Source organism: Schistocerca nitens, chromosome 6 (genome assembly GCF_023898315.1).
Source record: "Schistocerca nitens isolate TAMUIC-IGC-003100 chromosome 6, iqSchNite1.1, whole genome shotgun sequence".
Lineage (NCBI taxonomy): Eukaryota > Metazoa > Arthropoda > Insecta > Orthoptera > Acrididae > Schistocerca > Schistocerca nitens.
The window spans coordinates 457,044,851-457,068,920 of NC_064619.1; the positions used below are offsets into that span (position 1 = coordinate 457,044,851).

Here is a 24,070-nt window from a genome sequence, read left to right on the forward strand (position 1 = left end):
TTCGTCTGTCGGCAGATATGTCGCATGTAAACGTAGTGACAGTATGGTTCCCAGAATGTGACTGTTCAATTGTGGTTGTGTGTACGAGGCTCCGAAAATTGTCTGTTTTTAGGATATGATGTACCAAAATATTCAGAACGGTCTGAAGCACATTATGGAATAGAATACACAAAATATAAAGTTTCATCTATTTTGACATACGGTCTCCCCTTAAACAAAATTGAAAGACAAGCATATAACAAAATGTTGTAATACTGGGTGTCCATAAAGCCCCTTAACAACTTCAAGGTTTTATTACAACGCCAGTTGTTGAAATATTTTAACAAAATTTCTTTTGTTGTATTCACTGTTTACTAAAGATTTTATATATACTAAAATTTTATGTTTCAGATACTCTGTTGATGGAAGAGACTGAACCTCTATAAAATGGCAATTTCTCAAGAGAAGGCACAATCTGTCCTGGTTTATTGAGGCAAAATCGGATGTTCAGATTCAACCAAACTTCAGAACAAAGTATGGAAGAGATCCACCATCGCGCCCATCAATCCGTGCATGGCACAAAAAATTTATGGAGACAGGGACAGTGTTGGATATAGGTAGGAGCAGGCGACCGAGAACATCCGAGGAAAACATTGATCGCGTTTTAAACGTCTTCACCTACGAAGTCCATCCGCATTGCTGCCAGACAGTTGCAACTACCACGTTCAACTGTGCATAACGCCGTCCACAAGAACTTACGGTTGCATGCTTACAAAGTGCAACTGTTACAAACACTAGAGCCAAATGACAAGCCAAAACGGACAGAGTTTGCCCTCAACATGCTGCAACGCCTATCAAAGGATGAAGCATTCCTCAAACGAATTTGTTTCAGTGATGACGCAACTTTTCATGTCTCTGGGACATTAAACAGACACAATATGAGAATCTGTGGATCTGAACACCCCAATGTGACTAGGGAGCTTCACCTGGATAGTCCAAAAGTGAATATGTGGTGTGGAATCATGTGCAACCGAATAACTGCTCCATTTTTGTTCAACGAGTCAACAATTACTGCACATATTTACCTCGACCTTCTGACCGATCTCTTCAGTCCCCAGGTATCATATATGATACCTCCAGGTATTATTTTTTTCTGGGGCGCGTACGCAGCGGAATCTTTTCTTGTGGTATAATACACGATAGACACCGCGCTTGCTGCAGCTCGCTTGTTCGTGCTTCTGCCAAGTGCCATTAGGTGACAGCACAGATTAGAAAATACGGATTCTGGAACTGCACAGCATGTTGTTGTTGTTGTTGTTGTTATTGTTGTTGTTGTTGTGGTCTTCAGTCCTGAGACTGGTTTGATGCAGCTCTCCATGTTACTCTATCCTGTGCAAGCTTCTTCATCTCCCAGTACTTAATGCAACCTACATCCTTCTGAATCTGCTTAGTGTATTCATCTCTTGGTCTCCCTCTACGATTTTTACCCTCCACGCTGTCCTCCAATGCTAAATTTGTGATCCCTTGATGCCTCAAAACATGTCCTACCAACCGATCCCTTCTTCTAGTCAAGTTGTGCCACAAACTTCTCTTCTCCCCAATCCTATTCAATACCTCCTCATTAGTTACGTGATCTACCCACCTTATCTTCAGCATTCTTCTGTAGCACCACATTTCGAAAGCTTCTATTCTCTTCTTGTCCACACTAGTTATCGTCCATGTTTCACTTCCATACATGGCTACACTCCATACAAATACTTTCAGAAACGGCTTCCTGACACTTAAATCTATACTCTATGTTAACAAATTTCTCTCCTTCAGAAACGATTTCCTTGCCATTGCCAGTCTACATTTTATATCCTCTCTACTTCGACCATCATCAGTTATTTTACTCCCTAAATAGCAAAACTCATTTACTACTTTAAGTGTCTCATTTCCTAATCTAATCCCCTCAGCATCACCCGATTTAATTTGACTACATTCCATTATCCTCATTTTGCTTTTGTTGATGTTCACCTTATATCCTCCTTTCAAGACACTGTCCATTCCGTTCAACAGCTCTTCCAAGTCCTTTGCTGTCTCTGAGAGAATTACAATGTCATTGGCGAACCTTAAAGTTTTTATTTCTTCTCCATGAATTTTAATACCTACCCCGAATTTTTCTTTTGTTTCCTTTGCTGCTTGCTCAATATACAGATTGAACAACATCGGGGAGAGGCTACAACCCTTTCCCAACCACTACTTCCCTTTCATGCCCCTCGACTCTTATAAATGCCATCTGGTTTCTGTACAAATTGTAAATAGCCTTTCGCTCCCTGTATTTTACCCCTGCCACCTTCAGAATTTGAAAGAGAGTATTCCAGTTAACATTGTCAAAAGCTTTCTCTAAGCCTACAAATGCTAGAAACGTAGGTTTGCCTTTTCTTAATCTTTCTGCTAAGATAAGTCGTAAGGTTAGTATTGCCTCACGTGTTCCAACATTTCTACGGAATCCAAACTGATCTTCCCCGAGATCCGCTTCTACCAGTTTTTCCATTCGTCTGTAAAGAATTCACGTTAGTATTTTGCAGCTGTGTCTTATTAAACTGATAGTTCGGTAATTTTCACATCTGTCCACATCTGCTTTCTTTGGGATTGGAATTATTATATTCTTCTTGAAGTCTGAGGGTATTTCGCCTCTTACATCTTGCTCACCAGATGGTAGAGTTTTGTCATGACTGGCTCTCCCAAGGCCAACAGTAGTTCTAATGGAATGTTGTCTACTCCCAGGGCCTTGTTTCGACTCGGGTCTTTCAGTGCTCTGTCAAACTCTTCACGCAGTATTTTATCTCCCATTTCGTCTTCATCTACATCCTCTTCCATTTCCATAATATTGTCCTCAAGTACATTGCCCTTGTATAAACCCTCTATATACTCCTTCCACCTTTCTGCCTTCCCTTCTTTGCTTAGAACTGGGTATCCATCTGAGTTCTTGATATTCATACAAGTGGTTCTCTTCTCTCCAAAGGTCTCTTTAATTTTCCTGTAGGCAGTATCTATCTTACCCCGAGTGAGACAAGCCTCTACATCCTTACATTTGTCCTCTAGCCATCCCTGCTTAGCCATTTTGCACTTCCTGTCGGTCTCATTTTTGAGACGTTTGTATTCCTTTTTGCCTGCTTCATTTACTGCATTTTTATATTTTCTCCTTTCATCAATTAAATTCAATATTTCTTCTGTTACCCAAGGATTTCTATTAGCCCTCGTCTTTTTACCTACTTGATCCTCTGCTGCCGTCACTACTTCATCCCTCAGAGCTACCCATTCTTCTTCTACCGTATTTCTTTCCCCCATTCCTGTCAATTGTTCCCTTATGCTCTCCCTGAAACTCTCTACAACCTCTGGTTCTTTCAGTTTATCCAGGTCCCATCTCATTAACTTCCCACCTTTTTGCAGTTTCTTCAGTTTCAATCTGCAGTTCATAACCAATAGATTGTGGTCAGAATCCACATCTGCCCCTGGAAATGTCTTACAATTTAAAACCTGGTTCCTAAATCTGTCTTACCATTATATAATCTATCTGATACCTTTTAGTATCTTCAGGATTCTTTCAGGTATACAACCTTCTTTTATGATTCCTGAACCAAGTGTTAGTTATGATTAAGTTATGCTCTGTGCAAAATTCTACAAGGCGGCTTCCTCTTTCATTTCTTCCCCCCAATCCATGTTTCCTTCTCTCCCTTTTCCTACTGACGAATTCCAGTCACCCATGACTATTAAATTTTTGTCTCCCTTCACTACCTGAATAATTTCTTTTATCTCTTCATACATTTCATCAATTTCTTCATCATCTGCAGAGCTAGTTGGCATATAAACTTGTACTACTGTAGTAGGCATGGGCTTTGTGTCTATCTTGGCCACAATAATGCGTGCACTATGCTCTTTGTAGTAGCTAACCCGCACTCCTATTTGTTTATTCATTATTAAACCTACTCCTGCATTACCCCTATTTGATTTTGTATTTATAACCCTGTAATCACCAGACCAAAAGTCTTGTTCCTCCTGCCACCGAACTTCACTAATTACCACAATCTAACTTTAACCTATCCATTTCCCTTTTTAAATTTTCTAACCTACCTGCCCGATTAAGGGGTCTGACATTCCACACTCCGATACGTAGAACGCCAGTTTTCTTTCTCCTGATAACGACGTCCTGCTGAGTAGTCCCAGCATGTCTCGGCGAAATAAAGGTAAAGACATGAATTTTATCAGTTACATGTGCTTTCACGCGCTTTAACAACATAGGAAAGCTCTACAGGATTTTTAAAAGTTAATGTTTTTGGTATCATATACAATACCCTGGGACACAATTCCGATTTTGTTCACGTCAGTGGAAGTGAGATTATATTTGTTTTCCGCTTGATTCTGAGGCTTGACTAATGAAGAGATCACTGAGTTGATCAACAGAATTGATCCAGGTGAGTCTGACGTAGAGTTTGGTGAGTCTGATGATGAAGATGACGCTTTGATACAAAGAAATCAAAGTGACGAAAGTTCATCAGATGAAGAAACTGTACCTCTTGCTAAAATCCGAGAAAGAAGCAAGTTTTGGATGCATACAGATGTGTAAGAATAAGTGTGTTATTAAAGAAATTACCATATATTAGTAGATGGTTTACTTAAAAAAACTACTTTGCCTTTCTTTTAGTTTTCAACCTCCGATCCAACATTGCTGCCACCACATCAGTAGCCACAGATGAACTCGCCGGCCGCGGTGGTCTCGCGGTTCTATGCGCGCAGTCCGGAACCGCGAGACTGCTATGGTCGCAGGTTCGAATCCTGCCTCGGGCATGGATGTGTGTGATGTCCTTAGGTTAGTTAGGTTTAACTAGTTCTAAGTTGTAGGGTCTGATGACCTAAGATGTTAAGTCCCATAGTGCTCAGAGCCACAGATGAACTCAAGAAACCATTTGAATACTTTTGCAAAGACTTTCATGGTTCATTTTTTGAGGATATGTCTCAATTCAAAAATTATAGGCATGTCAGTAAAACAGGAAAATCACTAAATTGTACTGTAGAAGAAATGCACAAGTTTTGGGGAGTGAGTATTGTTGCAGCACTTATAGGTGTACCATGTCTAAGAATGTGCTGGGAGAGGAAAAGTAGATACCCACTAGTTGCAGACAATGTTTCAAGAGACAGATTTTACCTACTGAGGAACAATATAAAATTAGTTGACGACAATGCTATTAGTGAACAGGAAAAGCAATACAACTTTTGGAAAATAAAACCAATATTGGAGACTGTTAGAAAGGGAAATTTAGAAAACCATCGTCAAGGGAAATATCTATCGATGAGCACATGATTCCGTTTCATGGACAAGTGAAAATGAAGCAGTATGTAAAGGGAAAACCTAACCCAGAAGGTTTGAAGAATTTTGTCATGGCAAACCCTAATGACATACCCCTTGATTTCTGTATGTATGAAGGAAAAGGGAAAGAAATTCAGTCTGAAAAAGTGCCCCCTCCAGAGAAGTTAGATGCAGGAGGCAGAGTAGTGTTGAAACTTAGTGATACATTGACAGAGAAGTCGTCAATTTATGTTGACAGGTATTTTACTTCTGTTCCCCTCCTCGACAAGTTACTGAGAGACAGGAACATTACTGCCACTGGCACAATAATGCTGAGTCGCATCCTGAGAAGTATACGGTTTGAGGAAGATGCAACAATGAGAAAAACAAGAGGCAGCCATGATCAGGTGGTAAGGAATGACGGGAAACTAGCAATTATCAAATGGTTTGACAACCTAGCAATTTATTTGGCTTCAACAGAATCAGGTGTTGAGCCAATTGAAAATGCACGCGGTGGTCTAAAAAGGAGAAAAAGTACATTGAAGTTCCTCACCCATGTATAATAAAGGCATACAATATTTACAAGGGAAGTGTTGACCTGTTAGATAGGATGATGGGAAAGTATGGCATGAGAGCCCAGACCCACAAATGGACCATCAGAGTGATTCATCACTTTATTGATTTTGCAATTGCTGCTGCTTGGTTGGAATACAGAGAGACTGCAATGCAGAATGGTATTGCAAAGAAACATACAGTGCCATACTATCAGTTCAAGCTTGATATTGCAGAAAATTTGATATATTTTCACCAATGGTCAAGTTTACTGATCGAACCTATGGAGCAAGAACTAGGCTCCGAAGAAGATTATTTACAAGATAGGAAAAGACCAAGACGTCCCATCCCACTACCACCAAAGGAAAAAAGGAAAGCAAGCAAGCTTCATTTGCCTGAAATGATGAACCATGTTCAGAACAACAGGTCAAAATGCCGGGCAGAAGGCTGTAGAGGTCTCACTTTTGTACGATGTGAGCAGTGCAAAGTGTTCCTTTGCTTCACTGCTGACAGCACTGTTTTAACAAAATCCACAAAAAACAAAATAAATTTAGTATAAGTGTTGTTAATTTACATTTGATACTTGTGATAATACCAAAAGAGGAACAATAATTTGACACATTTTGCTATGGTAATTTTGTTTATATATTTTTAATTGTTTACATAGTATAGTTAAAAATTTTGATACCAAATTACAGTTTTCACCTATTATGGTATCTACAGAAAATATGAACAATGTGTGTAATATTTCTGACTGGAATTTTTTTGGAATAAACCAAAATGAAACTGCATAGTTGTGTGTATAAATGCCCTGCTTGAGTCCCAAGGTATCATATGTGATACCATCTATAAAAAATTGTCAATGGTTAAAATTTGTTTTTGAGGGTCATTCATTGTTAACTAGCATTAACAGATTGCAGTTAACACAAATTTAGTTCACTTGGAATTTTAATATGTGCTCGGGCCTGAAGAGGTTATGTAGCACCACAACTGAGTGAATTACAACCAACGATCATTTTCCAGCAAGATGGTGCACCACCGCATTGGGGACTGCATGTTTGTCGGTTCCTCAATGAAACATTTCCAGGCAGATGGATTGGAAGGGATGGGCCAATTCCTTGGCCACCACGTTCGCCAGATATCACTCCCTTGGACTTTTTTATGGGGATATGCAAAAGATAGCGTGTATCAAATACAGATATGGGACACTGCTGACTTGAAGCAAACGATTCGTAATGCCATTGCCACCACTGAAGACACTATGCTACAGCGAACATTGCAAGAAATCGATTACCATCTTAATGTGATTTGTGCAACTAAAGGCGCCTATACAGAGGTCTATTAAACACTGTCAAAAAAACTTTTATAAACGCTGATTACAATAAAATAAATGTTGTTGAAATATTTCAACAACTGATGTAATAAAATTTTGAAGCTGTAAACCGACTTTATGGGCACCCTGTATATTTAAGTTATGAAATACAAAGGTGGCTGGATGGTCAGTATAACTAAATACCAAAAGAAGCAGAAACTTTTTAAAAAATTGATCATATTATTGTCTGGTAACCGAAACTCACAGAAAATGTGTCGGAGTTGCGTGTCTGCCCTCATGAGTGCATCGTTGCTAACAGTATTTCATGAATAAACTAACGAAAACCGTCTGGAGCCTTTCATAACTGCATGGTTGTTCGTTTGTGGGACAATGCATGCATTATAACGAAGCCCTGAATTATCAGAGCCAGGCTGTTAGCTATACCGTATGCAGACTTTATGCAGATTTGGAATCGATGCATATTTTTGACATGCGACATCGCAACTACGTCGTAGGCCCGGCGAATAAAAAGTGTGCACACACTGCTTTGAAAACGTGCGCTGTCCGAACTGAGATCTAATTAGGCATGAATACAAGTTGGTGCAAACTTGTAAATACTGATTATTAAGTGTTGAAAATGCGTATTTTTTAAGAAACATCAATACTGAATGCATTCTTTTTCTGTCTTGCAGCTTATATATCTCAGAATAACTATCTCTTTAACATGTTGCGTAATGTATTTTAACAATGAATATCGGAAACATTTGTGACACAAATTCCTATTGAATCATCAGGGTTTTTTTTTTTTTTACTTTTATGAGCCTGTCTGTCATAGACTCTTATATTTGATATCTTCTCCGTTCTTGCATCTCTACAGCTGCTACAGCCCACAATATCTCCGCTAGTAGTAGTAGTAATAGTTTTATTCATCCATGGAGCTGTCTCACGAGGATATTGGGTATGTCATGGTGTTACAGTTTAAGGACAGAAAACGTAATTCATACATACAGATATCTGCACACTTATAGGTTTAGTTTGATTAGGAAACGGCGGTGTGTTTAAAACAGCGCAATCTCGGTTTTCTCAGGTTGCTTTTTTCTTTGTTCAGTCATCACTCTTTATGACTGGGTTGACGTGGCCCGCCACGAATTCTCTCCTGTGCCAACCTTTTATTCTCAGAGTAACACTTTCAACCTACGTCCTCAATTAGTTGCTTGATGTATTCCAATCTCAGTTTTCCTCTACAGTTTTTGTCCTCTACTGTCCCCTCTAGTACCATGGAAGTTATTCCCCTATGTCTTAACATATGTTCCCTCATCTCTAGTGTACACCGTCATCTGATTATTCGTTCTTGCAAAGAAGTTAAATTATAATGTAAATATCTGGTGCTCAATGTCAAACACTGCACACAATGTACATAAATTATTCCATGATGAAGGAAACTGCTGTTTGCACTCTCCATTGATTTCTCAACATCAGTCACTGCACGCACTACATATACGGTACACGCACACCATCAGCTCACATCACGACCGTGACGATGATGTTTGATTTCCGTTTGCTTATCTGGAAAACTGAATCACCATCCCGCTATAATCAGTGAGATATTGAGCTCAGAGAGTGGGTAAGATGTTAGTATTACCCTTTACAGAGCTTTGGTGTTAAGTTTTACAGAGCGAAAGTGTTGTAAAATAGAGCAACAAATTCGCGAAACCAGTTTAGGAATGGGGTTTCACACAAGTTAAGCTCTTCGTTTAAAACTAAAGTATGATACTGTACAAATAAATAAAGTTTTACATTTAGTGGACCAGGTGCGTACAAGATTAAATGCAATCACTGCAGTAAGCAGTATATACGTCAAACTGGTAAAACTTTGAGACCCGTAATAAATCAGCATTCTGAGATAATCTGACTGAAATGAAACAGTCGGTAGGACCAATCTTGAAATTTTACACGCGGCGCCAAAGGGACGTTTCTTGAACATCTTGGAAGAACTTAAAACACCTGTAAATTATAGATTGCAGCGATCAGTCGTCCTTTTTAAATTTTATTGTGCAGATCTAGATTTCAACTAGAAGCTAGCCATTCGCAATGCACTATTATTTTTGCTCAATGCATGTAATTCCCTGTTGGTCAGGATTCATCCACAACTATTCAGTGAACTGTGGATGAAGGCCGACCAACAGGGAATTACGAGTATATGCATTGAGCGAAAATTGCATTGCATTGAGAATGGCTAGCTTCTAGCCGAACTATAGATCTGCACAATAAAATTTAAAAAGTACGACTGATCGCTGAAATCTATAATTTACGAGTCAATGCAACAGTCGCTGAGTGCTACAGCTTTCTGAATGGAGGGTAACCTGATGAACTTAAAATATTTGGACATCACCTGAAAGAACCAGGTAAAATACTGTCTTCAATGTGACATCAGGAATTCTGAATTTCTGAATTTGCCATTCAGAAATTCTTTTAATTTCCTTTTAAATGCTATATGGCTGCCTGTCAGACTTTTGATACTATTAGGTAAGTGACCAGAGACTTTTGTGGCAGCATAATTTACCCCCTTCTGAGCAAAAGTTATATTTAACCTTGGGAACTGAAGATCATCCTTTTTCCTAGCGTTGGAGATGACAATGCGCCATTTCAACGGGCCACAATTGTTCACGATTGGTTTGAAGAACATTATGGACAATTAGAATGAAAGATTCGGTCACCCAGATCGCCCGACGTGGATCCCATCAAACATTTATGGGACATAGTCGAGAGGTCAGATCGTGCACAGCGAGTGATTTGGCCACGCAGATCGTTCGACATGAATGGCATTGAATATTTATGGATCATAAATCAGGCGTCAGTTCGTGCACGAAGTCCTACACCGGCAACACTTTTACAATTATGGAGTCAACATGACTGTATTTCTTCAAGGGACTTCCAAAAACTGGTTGGGTCCATGCCTCGTCGATTCGCTTCATTACATCAGGAAAAAGGGGTGCGACACGATTTAGGAGGTATACCATGTCTTTTGTCACCTCAATGTATACGTAAGTGATCACGTTATCCCATATGGATAAATGTATGTTAGACAGGAATTTTCTTTGGTATGTACTGTGTAGAACTTGCTATCAACTCAGCTAAGCTAAAAGTACTGAAATGCTATTAATTTGTTGGGATAATAAGCTGCACTGCAGAAACGATACTGGAGTAAGATAGTCGACACTTGGTGCTGCAACGTGTAATGTGATTAATATCTGAATCTCAAGGCCACATGGTTAGATTACGTACAGAGAGCTTGAATTAACTTTTATTCTAACAAGTATAGTAGATCAGTTAGTGTTAACTATCACATTGGCGAAGAAGGAAACAGATTTAATTTTTAGCAATTACATTACAGCAAATGTTCGAAAATCATGTTTCCAAAATCGAACAAAGTTGACATCACAGAAGACATGATTTGGGCCCCCTGTTGGATAAAATCGTTCTGCTAGATACACAAATACGTTCGCTTACCAGCCAAACTCCTTCACTCTCGTCAGTGATAGTCTGGCTGTTTTTTCCACCCTGTTTACGAGGGCAAATCAATATGCGGAGAAAACTTTTTTCCTTCTCCTTGGGTTCACAGCACTGATATCACAATGACATTCGTTAAATTCAGGCCCCTCGCGTGGTAGCCGCGCGGTCTAGGGGGGGGGGGGGGGGGGGTTGTCACGGTTCGCGCGGCTCCCGCCGTCGGAGGTTCGAGTCCTCCCTCGGACAGGAGTGTGTGTGTCGTCCCTAGCGTAAGGTAGTTTAAATTGCATTAAGTAATGTGTTACCTTAGGGACCCATGACCTCAGCAGTTTGGTCCCATAAGAACTTACCATAAATTTCCAAATTTCCGTTAAATTCATTATCGCTCTTGTTCAATGGCCGTGTTGGTTTAGGGAATTACTCTATTCTTAATGATTTCAGAGCATTTTGTTATGAGTGCCCCGTTGTCCGTATGCACCAAGGAATGGAAAATGATTGGTTTACTGTAGTCTGCAGGAACTATTCATGCCGGCCGGAGTGGCCGAGCGGTTCTAGGCGCTACAGGCTGGAACCGCGCGACCGCTACGGTCGCAGGTTCGAAACCTGCCTCGGGGGTGGATGTGTGTGATGTCCTTAGTTTAGTTAGGTTTCAGTAGTTCTAAGTTCTAGGGGAGTAGGGTACAGAAGTTAAGTCCCATAGTGCTCAGAGCCATTTGAACCATTTTGAACTATTCATAATTGAAATAGAACACACTAACCAAATTAACTTCCTGGATATAGCAATCAAAAATCAAAATAATAAACATGCGTTTGAAATTTACCGTAAACCCACAGCAGCTGATGTAATCATTCTCCAACACTCGAACCACCCACAGTCATGAACGCAAGCAGCAATTCGACACTTGCTCCATAGATTCAACACAGTGCCTCTCAACAATGAAAACTACCAAACAGAACTTGATATAATAATGCAGATGGCCAAAAACAATGGCTAAATAGTAACATAGTGACAAAGCTAAAACAAAATTAAAAGCAAAATAAAAGCAGAAAACCCATAACCACAGCCAGCAACACAACAGAGCCAAACACTATAACAAAGGGGGTTGTCCTATTGGCCATTACAATTTTCAGGAAACTTTGCCCACAAATATGAATGAAGTTGTAAATTTGAAAAATGTACTGAGCCTCTGTAATAATAATCTGTGTAAGTCTGTGTTTGTGACCAGAGTTGATGGTCACAGAGGTTAACTTTGCTTTGTCAGAGTTAAGTCAGAGAGTAACAGTAGCAGATTGTGTTGGACAGTCTGGCAGTGTGCTTGGTTTAACAGAAGATGGAAGCTGGCGGACTGTGTAGTGGAGACAGCGTTATTTAGAAAGGATTTTGTAATAATATCTTCTGAGGAAAGATATTGAACAAATGAAATTGTATTAATGGAAGAACGATAAAAGCGAACTTTTAAGATACGGTAGTCCAGTTCTTTATATTTTGCGACTGTGTAGCATCTCATTGTTAGAACACAGCATATGGTTGAAGTTTGCTGTAAAAAAATTGTCACGAAGCATATGGGCTTGTCTTCTTGTTAAAACAAGTGTGAACGGAAGAAACTGTACACAGGAGAGCTATTAAGAAATATTTTGTTAACTTGTCTAGGTGTAAGAACTTTATGAAAAGTTGTACTGTTGTTATGGTTTAATGAAGCGCAGTTAAACTTGGAGTCTTTCTTCTCATTTATCCGTCGTTAAGATTAGTTCCCCATGTACATTTACTTTCATGACTCTTTGCAAAATCGTATTGCGTACCGCGTGTTGTGTGCTGAGATGCATTTATGAAAATTGGTAAGATATGGACCTGTGTTGCACATCGCAAATACGGCAAATGAAATTTGGTTTTTGACAGTCACATCATTATTACAGAGCAGATGACGATTCCGTGCTCACAGGTAGACCAATAAATTTAATTACCATCAAGTTTATGTCCGTTGTAAGGCACAGTGATTGGCAGAGTGTATTTGTGAAAATAATATCAGTATCAGTTGAGAGGCTTAATACTAGTAAAAGACTTCAGTAAAGTACTATTTCGTGAATTTTGAATCACTCTTATCAGAAAGTCAGACACGTTAATTTTTATATTCATTTGCTGTGCAGTTACAATAAAACTTCTGCAAGACTGATTATTTGCAAGAGTAAAGATAAAGATTAGCAATAGTCAGTGTCGACATTTGAAACTGGGGCATTTTGTTTAGCAGTCAGATGGAGTATGTAAATTTCATTGAAAACGGATTGCTTTCTCGCAGACAAGTTGTTTGATGTACCAGCTAATCTGGATTTCCCATCGTGTAGCATGAACTCCACATACTCCTGTTCAAAAATAAATTTTCAGAGTTCTCTTGTGTTTCACTGAGATTTACATATTTCGACATAAAAAATAAGTTGTAGACATTTGTCAGTTATGTATTTGACACTTACGAACAGGAGTGTTTCAGATTAGGCGGCTTTGCAACCAATCGAGATAACGATAGCTGTAGGAAATCAAGAAGTATGAGAATCCATGGTACACAGTCACTGTAAAGAAACTTCTAAAGAGACAGATAACTACATAACAGATGTAAAACAAAGCATAAGGCTATAGACAGAAAAATACTGAATGAAACGCAATTAGCTGTCAAGAGAGCAGTGCGTGAAGCCTTCAATGACTTCCACAGATGGATTTTGCCAAGTGATCTTTCACAGAACTAAAAGAAATTCTGGTCATATGTAAAGGCTGTTATTGGCACCAAAGTTAGTCTCCAGTCCCTAGCGAATGAGACAAGAAGTGATATTGAGGGCATCAAAGCAAAAGCTGAAATGCTTAACTCTGTTTGTATTGGTACGTAAGAAAGGCACCGACAAACACATTAGCGCGACCGCTGTAAGCGCCAGTGAAAGATGTATTTTACTAAGATGGAAGGCGGTAACAAATGAGGGAAGCCACATTCAATTTTTTTGTCAATAAATAGAGAGACTCTGTCTTTAGTTCTCGAGTGGAGAAGACGTATTTTTTGTAAGATGTGTGTGGCAGCCATTTGCGTTGTTTGAATAATAATTTTTATTGGAACAAAACCACGAAAGTTTTCTTCTGTGCATCATCTCAATGTCAGAACCGCATCTGAAGAAGAACCCCGATTAAGAAATGTTATACACATGGTCAAGAAATAAATACTTGTGGCGGAAGAGTATGAATGTAACCAAGGACACCAGAAGTCAGTTCACGACACGACTGGTTCACAATTTACGAGATCTGTGAATTAATTTATGTATATAGGGTGGTCCATTGATCGTGACCGGGCCAAATATTTCACGAAATAAGCGTCAAACGAAAAAACTACAAGGAACGAAACTTGTCTAGCTTGAAGGGGGAAACTAGATGATGCTATGGTTGGACCGCTAGATGGCGCTGCCATAGGTCAAACGGATATCATCTGCGTTTTTTAAAAATAGGAACCCCCATTTTTATTACATATTCATGTAGTACGTAAAGAAATATGAATGTTTTAGGTGGACCACTTTTTTCGCTTTGTGATAGATGGCGCAGCAAGGCACAAAAATATGGCTCACAATTTTAGACGAACAGTTGGTAACAGGTAGGTTTTTTAAATTAAAATACAGAACGTAGGTACGTTTGAACATTTTATTTCGGTTGTTCCAATGTGATACATGTACCTTTGTGAACCTATCATTTCTGAGAACGCATGCTGTTACAGCGTGATTACCTGTAAATACCACATTAATGCAATAAATGCTCAAAATGATGTCCGTCAACCTCAATGCATTTGGCAACACGTGTAACGACATTCCTCTCAACAGCGAGTAGTTTGCTTTCCGTAATGTTCGCACGTGCATTGACAATGCGCTGACGCATATTGTCAGGCGTTGTCGGTGGATCACAGAAAGAAATCCGGGGACGTCAGATTCGGCGAACGTGCGGGCCATGGTATGGTGCTTCGACGACCAATCCACCTGTCATGAAATATGCTATTCAACACCCCTTCAACCGCACGCGAGCTATGTGACGGACATCCATTATGTTGGAAGTACATCGCCATTCTGTCATGCAGTGAAACATCTTGTAGTAACATCGGTAGAACATTACGTAGGAAATCATCATACATTGCACCATTTAGATCGTCATCGATAAAATGGGAGCCAATCATCCTTCCTCTCATAATGCCGCACCATACATTAAACCGCCAAGATCACGATGTTCCACTTGTCGCAGCCATCGTGGATTTTCCGTTGCCTAATGGTGCATATTATGCCGGTTTACGTTACCGCTGTTGGAGAACGACGCTTCGTCGCTAAATAGAACGCCTGCAAAAAATCTGTCATCGTCCCGTACATTTGTCTGCCACTGATGTGCGGATTAACCGCGACAGCAGCTAAAACACCTACTTGGGCATCATCATTTGTTGCAGGTCGTGGTTGACGTTACACATGTGGCTGAACACTTCCTGCTTCCTTAAATAACGTTAACTATCCGGCGAACGGTCTGGACACTTGGATGATGTCGTCCAGGACACCGAGCAGCATACATAGCACACGCCCGTTGGGCATTTTGATCACAATAGCCATACATCAACACGATATCGACCTTTTCCGCAATTAGTAAACGGTCCATTTTAACGCGGGTAATGTATCACGAAGCAAATACTGTCCGCACTGGGAATGTTACGTGATACCACGTACTTATACGTTTGTGACTATTACAGCGCCATCTACCACAAAGCGAAAAAAGGGCTCCAACTAAAACATTCATATTTCTTTACGTACTACACGAATATGTAATAAAAATGGGTTCCTATTTAGAAAAACGCAGTTGATATCCGTTTGACCTTTGACAGCGCCATCTAGCGGGCCAACCATAGCGCCATCAGGTTTCCCCCTTCAAGCTAGACGAGTTTCGTTCTTTGTAGTTTTTTCGTTTGACGCTTATTTCGTGAAGTATTTGGCCCAGTCAGTATCATTCTTGTGGAGAAAACCAATTCCAAAAGGAAGCAAAATGAAATCGGAATTTGCGGAAAATTATGGACATACACTGTTTGTTTCATCGCAGCAAAGGTAGGACCGCTACGCAACCGCTTGCTTAGCTATGCTTGGTAGTGTCTCCTGCGTTTTGATTAGAAGTACCCTTCCTTAATTTCCTTTCCTAAATGTACTGTAGTGAATTTTTCAGGAATTTTTCGCAATGAGTAGCGAGAGAAAAGTTTAAAGTTTCTGTGTCATAACATTTTGTGCGTCATAAAAGTAGCTATTTAACGCTTGACGGCACGTAAATCGTATGTTTAAATTCACAAAATATTATATTTCAGTTATCTGTTTCCCAAAAATTTTAATTTTACTTTTCAACCAAAATGGCGTAAAAATCAGTTTCCATTATTGTTGACAATGGCGAAAAAGCAGTGAGCAAAGATGGCGTACAATTGCAGGAGAGAACATATGAAGTAGCAGCGCCATGTATTCCACAATTAGATGTATTAAAGAGTTCAGAGTTGAACATGACCGTAATGACAAGTGCTAGTGCGCTTTCACAGAGTTCTAACTTTGAGGACACGTTGATGGCAATAGATGAAACTACATCACGTATCTCCACGAGCAAAATTCTGTTCGCACAGGATAAAATAGAAAGCGCAGATAACATCATTTTTGACGACACTTCACCGTCACCCATCACACGAAATTCAAATGTTGATTTGCAGAGTACAGTTGTCAACAACCAAAGTACATTAAATAGCAGCCAAAATGACGCACTTGCCGTGATACTTCAAAATCTGGATAGTATGAACACCAATTACACCAGTTTTCGTGCAGACATAAAAAATATAAACACCAATTTGCGAATGGACATAAATACAAAATTTGACAGTTTCGCGCAAAACCTTACCATAGTCACACAAGACATAAACCACATAAAACAAGAGCAAAAACAAGTTTTAAGGGATTTTCAGGATACAGTCACACAACAGATCAGTGATTTAACAAAGAATTTACGCGAGGAGATGAATGTAAAATTTAAAGACATGGAAAAACACCTAAAACAAGATGTACTTTCCGAAGTAAACAATGACATTACTGGTATAAAACAGAAATTAGACACTCTTAACGAGCAGAATGATGCAGTAGAGCAGCAAATAAAAGCGATGAAAGACACACACACGAACCTGGAAACTACACAAACACAATTAACTTCCACAGTAAAGAACATCTCTACCGTGGTAAACAAACCGCACAAGGAGTACGAAAATATACTAATAGCTATTGATGAACTCACTTTAAAAGTAGCATCACTTGAAATCAAATCAGTCTGTGCCGAAAAGGAAAGAAACAAAATTAATGAGAATTATTCTGACGTAATTTCACAAGTTGAAGCACGTACTCTAGACAAAACCAGTACCGCAGCGGAAAAGGTAGTGAAGGAATGTAAATTAATCAATGATGTAGTTGAAAAGGTAATTCAGCAAAAGGAAAATGACATTATCGACAAGGTGAACACCAATTTTGCAAGCTACAGAGTGCTGGATACGCAACTACTTAGGTGAAACTGATACAGAGACACCAGTTGTACAAATAAACAAAGTGCCACCCACAGCAAACCAAAGTAATGTATGCACACAGATCATTGCAAACCCTACAAACAATGCCAATAGTAATGACAGAACGAAGAGTGTAAGTTTACACGGCATAACACCAGAACCGGTACCTACCAGAAATGTAAATAATTATGACAGCTATGTAAACACAGCACAAAATGCAAACAGCTTGTCCACGATATTTGCCGACGAAGGTCTATTTAGACACTGTCAATTTCCAACAGTTACGAGTGAAGGTAAGAAGATGAATCCTGTTGCGTTTATTAGCGCTTCTCGACATGTGTTTCCTAGAAATTGGTCGGAAGCACAAAAGATTAAGTTTGTTGTTGGGTACACGCAAGGCGATGTACTTTTGTGGGCGACCGAGGTAGCTGAGCGTTGTACCACATATTTACAACGGGCGTTTCTTGACAAATATTGGTCAGAAGCCGTACAGGAGAGACTTAGGCGAGAGGTTTTTAACTCCGCCCCTTTTAATAGCAAATATGGTAGCTTGCGAGGGTATTTTGAGAAGTATCTCCATAAAACACGTTGTTGGACGCATCCTATTTCTCATGTGGATGTTTTAAAAATTTTAAAAAGTAGTTTGCCATCACACATTCGTGAAAAATTAATTAGTACACCTGAGCACGACACAGAATATTTTCTGTCCATTTTAGATTCAATCGACCTCATATATGAGGAGAAAGTAATAACAAACAGGGCGTCAGACAACCAAACACCACAACAATGTAAGTTGAATGTTCAATACAAAAAGCCAGACGCAAACATACAGCAAGGCTGATACGCGCAACCGCAAGAATACATTAACCGTGGCAATGGATACGGGAATGGGAATGGTAGGAACAAGATATTTAAGCAAAACTTTCCGTATAACAGGAACGATTACCATCCACAAGCTAATTTCAATCCCTCCTCTCAAAATTATGCACCGCGTGTAAATGAAAACAGCCGCATCGGTGGCCGCCGCGCGGCCACAATAACAAACACGCCGTACCACAGTCAACCTTTGCGCAGCAAAATCACAATACGGCAACATTTCACAACAGCCATATGAACACACTAGAAAGCATGTAAATGATACACACTGGAGAAACAATCACACAGTATAACTAACAGAAGTTGTCCCATGTACCGAAGTAGATCAGACTACACCGCAGGAAAACCCGAATCGGTAGTAGTTGAGCCCCATACCTTAAACCTTATAAGCGATGGGGGCAAACCAGATTTGCAAACATGTTTCGTACGATTCGATGAACAAGGAGACATAAAAGACGATCTATATCAACATGAACTAAAATCGGCGAAAAATACACTGGAAGAACAAGTTCAAGCAGTAATCAGAGTGAAAATTTTTTGTACAGCCGCACAGTTAATACTTGATACATGGTCTACGACTAATTTAATGTCTGAAGCATTTTTCACCGAACTAAAAGGACGGAATAAATTTCCTGTTCTGCCAGTGCAAAACTGCAAAAACCACTACAGGCGGCAAAACCAAATTAGTAAAACACCAAGCTCTTACACCGTGAACATTGAACAATTTTCTGTGCAGTGTAATTTTTTAAAAGTAGACAAACTTATAGTCAACTGCTTGATAGGTATGGACGCATTTAGAACCTACAAAACTCAATTGTTGTTGTTGTTGTGGTCTTCAGTCCTGAGACTGGTTTGATGCAGCTCTCCATGCTACTCTATCCTGTGCAAGCTTCTTCATCTCCCAGTACCTACTGCAACCTACATCCTTCTGAATCTGCTTAGTGTATTCATCTCTTGGTCTCCCTCTACGATTTTTACCCTCCACGCTGCCCTCCAATGCTAAATTTGTCATCCCTTGATGCCTCAAAACATGTCCTACCAACCGATCCCTTCTTCTAGTCAAGTTGTGCCACAAACTTCTCTTCTCCCCAATCCTATTCAATACCTCCTCATTAGTTACGTGATCTACCCACCTTATCTTCAGCATTCTTCTGTAGCACCACATTTCGAAAGCTTCTATTCTCTTCTTGTCCAAACTATTAATCGTCCATGTTTCACTTCCATACATGGCTACACTCCATACAAATACTTTCAGAAATGACTTCCTGACACTTAAATCTATACTCGATGTTAACAAATTTCTCTTCTTCAGAAACGATTTCCTTGCCATTGCCAGTCTACATTTTATATCCTCTCTACTTCGACCATCATCAGTTGTTTTACTCCCTAAGTAGCAAAACTCCTTTACTACTTTAAGTGTCTCATTTCCTAATCTAATCCCCTCAGCATCACCCGATTTAATTTGACTACATTCCATTATCCTCGTTTTGCTTTTGTTGATGTTCATCTTATATCCTCCTTTCAAGACACTGCCCATTCCGTTCAACTGCTCTTCCAAGTCCTTTGCTGTCTCTGACAGAATTACAATGTCATCAGCGAACCTCAAAGTTTTTATTTCTTCTCCATGAATTTTAATACCTACCCCGAATTTTTCTTTTGTTTCCTTTGCTGCTTGCTCAATATACAGATTGAACAACATCGGGGAGAGGCTACAACCCTTTCCCAACCACTACTTCCCTTTCATGCCCCTCGACTCTTATAACTGCCATCTGGTTTCTGTACAAATTGTAAATAGCCTTTCGCTTCTTGTATTTTACCCCTGCCACCTTCAGAATTTGAAAGAGAGTATTCCAGTTAACGTTGTCAAAAGCTTTCTCTAAGTCTACAAATGCTAGAAACGTAGGTTTGCCTTTTCTTAATCTTTCTTCTAAGATAAGTCGTAAGGTTAGTATTGCCTCACGTGTTCCAACATTTCTACGGAATCCAAACTGATCTTCCCCGAGGTCCGCTTCTACCAGTTTTTCCATTCGTCTGTAAAGAATTCGCGTTAGTATTTTGCAGCTGTGACTTATTAAACTGATAGTTCGGTAATTTTCACATCTGTCAACACCTGCTTTCTTTGGGATTGGAATTATTATATTCTTCTTGAAGTCTGTGGGTATTTCGCCAGTCTCATACATCTTGCTCACCAGATGGTAGAGTTTTGTCATGACTGGCTCTCCCAAGGCCATCAGTAGTTCTAATGGAATGTTGTCTACTCCCAGGGCCTTGTTTCGACTCAGGTCTTTCAGTGCTCTGTCAAACTCTTCACGCAGTATCTTATCTCCCATTTCATCTTCATCTACATCCTCTCCCATTTCCATAATATTGTCCTCAAGTACATCGCCCTTATATAAACCCTCTATATACTCCTTCCGCCTTTCTGCCTTCCCTTCTTTGTTTAGAACTGGGTTGCCATCTGAGCTCTTGATATTCATACAAGTGGTTCTCTTCTCTGCAAAGGTCTCTTTAATTTTCCTGTAGGCAGTATCTATCTTACCCCTAGTGAGACAATCCTCTACATCCTTACATTTGTCCTCTAGCCATCCCTGCTTAGCCATTTTGCACTTCATGTCGGTCTCATTTTTGAGACGTTTGTATTCCTTTTTGCCTGCTTCATTTACTGCATTTTTATATTTTCTCCTTTCATCAATTAAATTCAATATTTCTTCTGTTACCCAAGGATTTCTATTAGCCCTCGTCTTTTTACCTACTTGATCGTCTGCTGCCTTCACTACTTCATTCCTCAGAGCTACCCATTCTCCTTCTACTGTATTTTTTCCCCCATTCCTGTCAATTGTTCCCTTATGCTCTCCCTGAAACTCTCTACAACCTCTGGTTCTCTCAGTTTATCCAGGTCCCATCTCCTTAAATTCCCACCTTTTTGCAGTTTCTTCAGTTTCAATCTGCAGTTCATAACCAATATATTGTGGTCAGAATCCACATCCGCCCCTGGAAATGTCTTACAATTTAAAACCTGGTTCCTAAATCTGTCTTACCATTATATAATCTATCTGATACCTTTTAGTATCTCCAGGATTCTTCCAGGTATACAACCTTCTTTTATGATTCTTGAACCAAGTGTTAGCTATGATTAAGTTATGCTCTGTGCAAAATTCTACAAGGCGGCTTCCTCTTTCATTTCTTCCCCCCAATCCATATTCACCTACTATGTTTCCTTCTCTCCCTTTTCCTACTGACGAATTCCAGTCAATTCCACTCAATTAGACATAGATAATGGTAAGTGCCATTTCTTTGTGAAAGACCAAAGATTTTCTATCAGCCTGATTACCACACTGGAGAGGTATGACAAAGTAAACCCGGAACCCCATGTCACTGTACAGTATTCATATCCCACCGTGTATTTTGTGAACAAATGTGATAGCGAACACGAGACCGACACTGAAGTCAACCAGGAATTAGTAGAACAAAAACTGAACGAATCAAATACTCTAGATGCTACACAACGACAAGAGCTTTCTGACTTACTTTTTAAAGATGCAAGTGTGTTTAATAAGAATCTAGGAGTAATTAAAGATTATGAACATCAACTTAATGTCCACCCTCACGAAACATTTTGTGTTATGTCTTACCCTATACCGAGGGCAAAGCGTGAAGCAGTTAAGCAGGAAGTCAATAGAATGTGCGAATGAGGAATCATACAGCCATCAATTTCTCCAAATTGCAGCCCAATACTACCAGTTAGCAAACATGATGGATCAATACGACTAGTTTAAGATGCTAGAGGGATAAACAAAATCCTAGCACCAGTAAGAAGAAAACCAGATAAATTTCATAACATCAAATATTTCAGCACCCTTGAGCTTAAAAAGTCCTACTGGGATATAAAGTTACAGGAGAGCAGAAAACATACAGCATTTGTCTGCAGTGTGTATTGGCAATGAATTTCAAGTTCTACCCTTTAGCTTAAACATTAGCGCAGGCATATTTTTATCAGCTTTGGACAGGGTATTAGGACCAGAATTGCTCACAAGGGAACCTCCCCATCGCACCCCCCTCAGATTTAGTTATAAGTTGGCACAGTGGATAGGCCTTGAAAAACTGAACACAGATCAATCGAGAAAACAGGAAGAAGTTGTGTGGAACTATGAAAAAAATAAGCAAAATATACAAACTGAGTAGCCCATGCGCAACATAGGCAACATCAAGGAAAGTATCAGCACAGGAGCGCCGTGGTCCCGTGGTTAGCGTTAGCAGCTGCGGAACGAAAGGTCCTTGGTTCAAGTCTCCCGTCTAGTGAAGAGTTTACGCTCCTTGATTTCGCAAAGTTATGATCAGTCAGTTGGTTCATTGACGTCTCTGTTCACTGTAATAAGTTTAGCGTCTTTGTTTTGCGACCGCACCGCAAAACTGTGCGATTAGTAGACGAAAGGGCGTGCCTCTCCAATGGGAACCGAAAACATTTGATCGAAAGGTCATAGGTCAACCGATTCCTCCACACGAAAACACGTCTGATATATTCTATACGACACTGGTGACAGGATGTGTGTCACATGACAGGAATATGCTGTCGACCCAGATAACTTGTACACTTGGCGAATGGGTAAAAAGTTTCTTCCACCTTGCCCGATTTACGTTCTCTTGTGGATGTGATAATCACTCCCAAAAAAGCGATGAAAACATAAGAGTTTGTCACATAAACTGCAACAAATGAATGCAACAGTTTCACAGTCGCACAGTTTTCCCTGTGCTCTGTAAAAACATATGTTTTTAACGTTGTCAAATTTTTCCATGTGTAGACCGTCAAATCCTGCATATGTCCAAGCAAATCTGAACATGTCCTGGAATTTTGGAGAGCGAAGTTGATTATGTGTAAGTGCCTGAACTTTGATAATTGTCTGAAAATAATAAATTAAACTTTTTACTCGAGGGAAGACTTGAACCAAGGACCTTCTGTTCAAATGGTTCAAATGGCTCTGAGCACTATGGGACTCAACTGCTGAGGTCATTAGTCCCCTAGAACTTAGAACTAGTTAAACCTAACTAACCTAAGGACATCACAAACATCCATGCCCGAGGCAGGATTCGAACCTGCGACCGTAGCGGTCTTGCGGTTCCAGACTGCAGCGCCTTTAACCGCACGGCTACTTCGACCGGCCCCTTCTGTTCAGCAGCTGCTCACGCTAACCACGGGACCACGGCGCTGCTGAGCTCATATTGTCCTTGATGTTGCATATCTTGCGCATGGACTACTCAGTTTGTATATTTTGCTTATTTTCTTCATAGTTCCACATAACTTCTTCCTGTTTTCTCGATTGATCTGTGTTCAGTTTTTCAAGGCCTATCCACTGTGCCAACTTATAACTAAATCTGAGGGGGGTGCGATGGGGAGGTTCTCTTGTCAGTAAAGTTACCATTTATGTTGACGATATGTTAATAGCGACATCAAGTTGGGCAGAACACTACAGTATAATGGAAAAGGTGTTTCAGAGATTTACAGAGTACAAAGTAACAGTAAATCTAAAGATATCTAACTTTGGGAAAAAACAAGTGAAATTTTTAGGACATATCATATCAGAACAGGGTATATTACCAGACCCAAAGGAACTAGATGGCATACGTAATTGCCCACCGCCAAGGACCAGAAAACAATTGAAAGCATATCTAGGACTAACTTCCTTTTTCCGAAAATTTATACCACAGCAGCTTATGTATAGCGATGCCCTACTTAACCTGTTGATAAAGAATAAACCTTGGTTATGGGATGAGATATGCCAGGAGTACTTTACCAAAATTAAAAATGCATTAATATCTGCAAACATTTTGAGTCATCCTGACATATCCAAAGAATTTTTTAAAGCATGGACGCCTTGTCTCAGGGGCTGGGGACATGCTTGTTCCAGATACAAGAAGAATAGGGTAAAGCCGTACCCAGAGTCATCAGAT

General features: G+C 39.8%; 1 protein-coding gene across 5 annotated transcripts in view; it reads left to right on the forward strand.

Annotated features, from left to right (window-relative positions):
* Positions 1 to 20,127, forward strand: part of LOC126263354 (neuroglian-like) — an 80,533-nt gene extending 60,406 nt beyond the window's left edge. For 2 of the 5 annotated variants that reach the window (XM_049960442.1, XM_049960443.1), the window contains exon 10: positions 391 to 4,624. In XM_049960442.1, the coding sequence (XP_049816399.1) occupies positions 391 to 425 (35 nt within the window). In that variant the 3' untranslated portion in view covers positions 426 to 4,624. Of the gene's footprint in view, positions 1 to 390; positions 4,625 to 4,666; positions 6,652 to 6,883; positions 7,225 to 20,027 lie in introns of those variants that run through there. The other 3 variants (XR_007546870.1, XR_007546872.1, XR_007546871.1) reach the window with 3 other exon arrangements.
* The last annotated feature ends 3,943 nt before the right edge of the window (positions 20,128 to 24,070 follow it).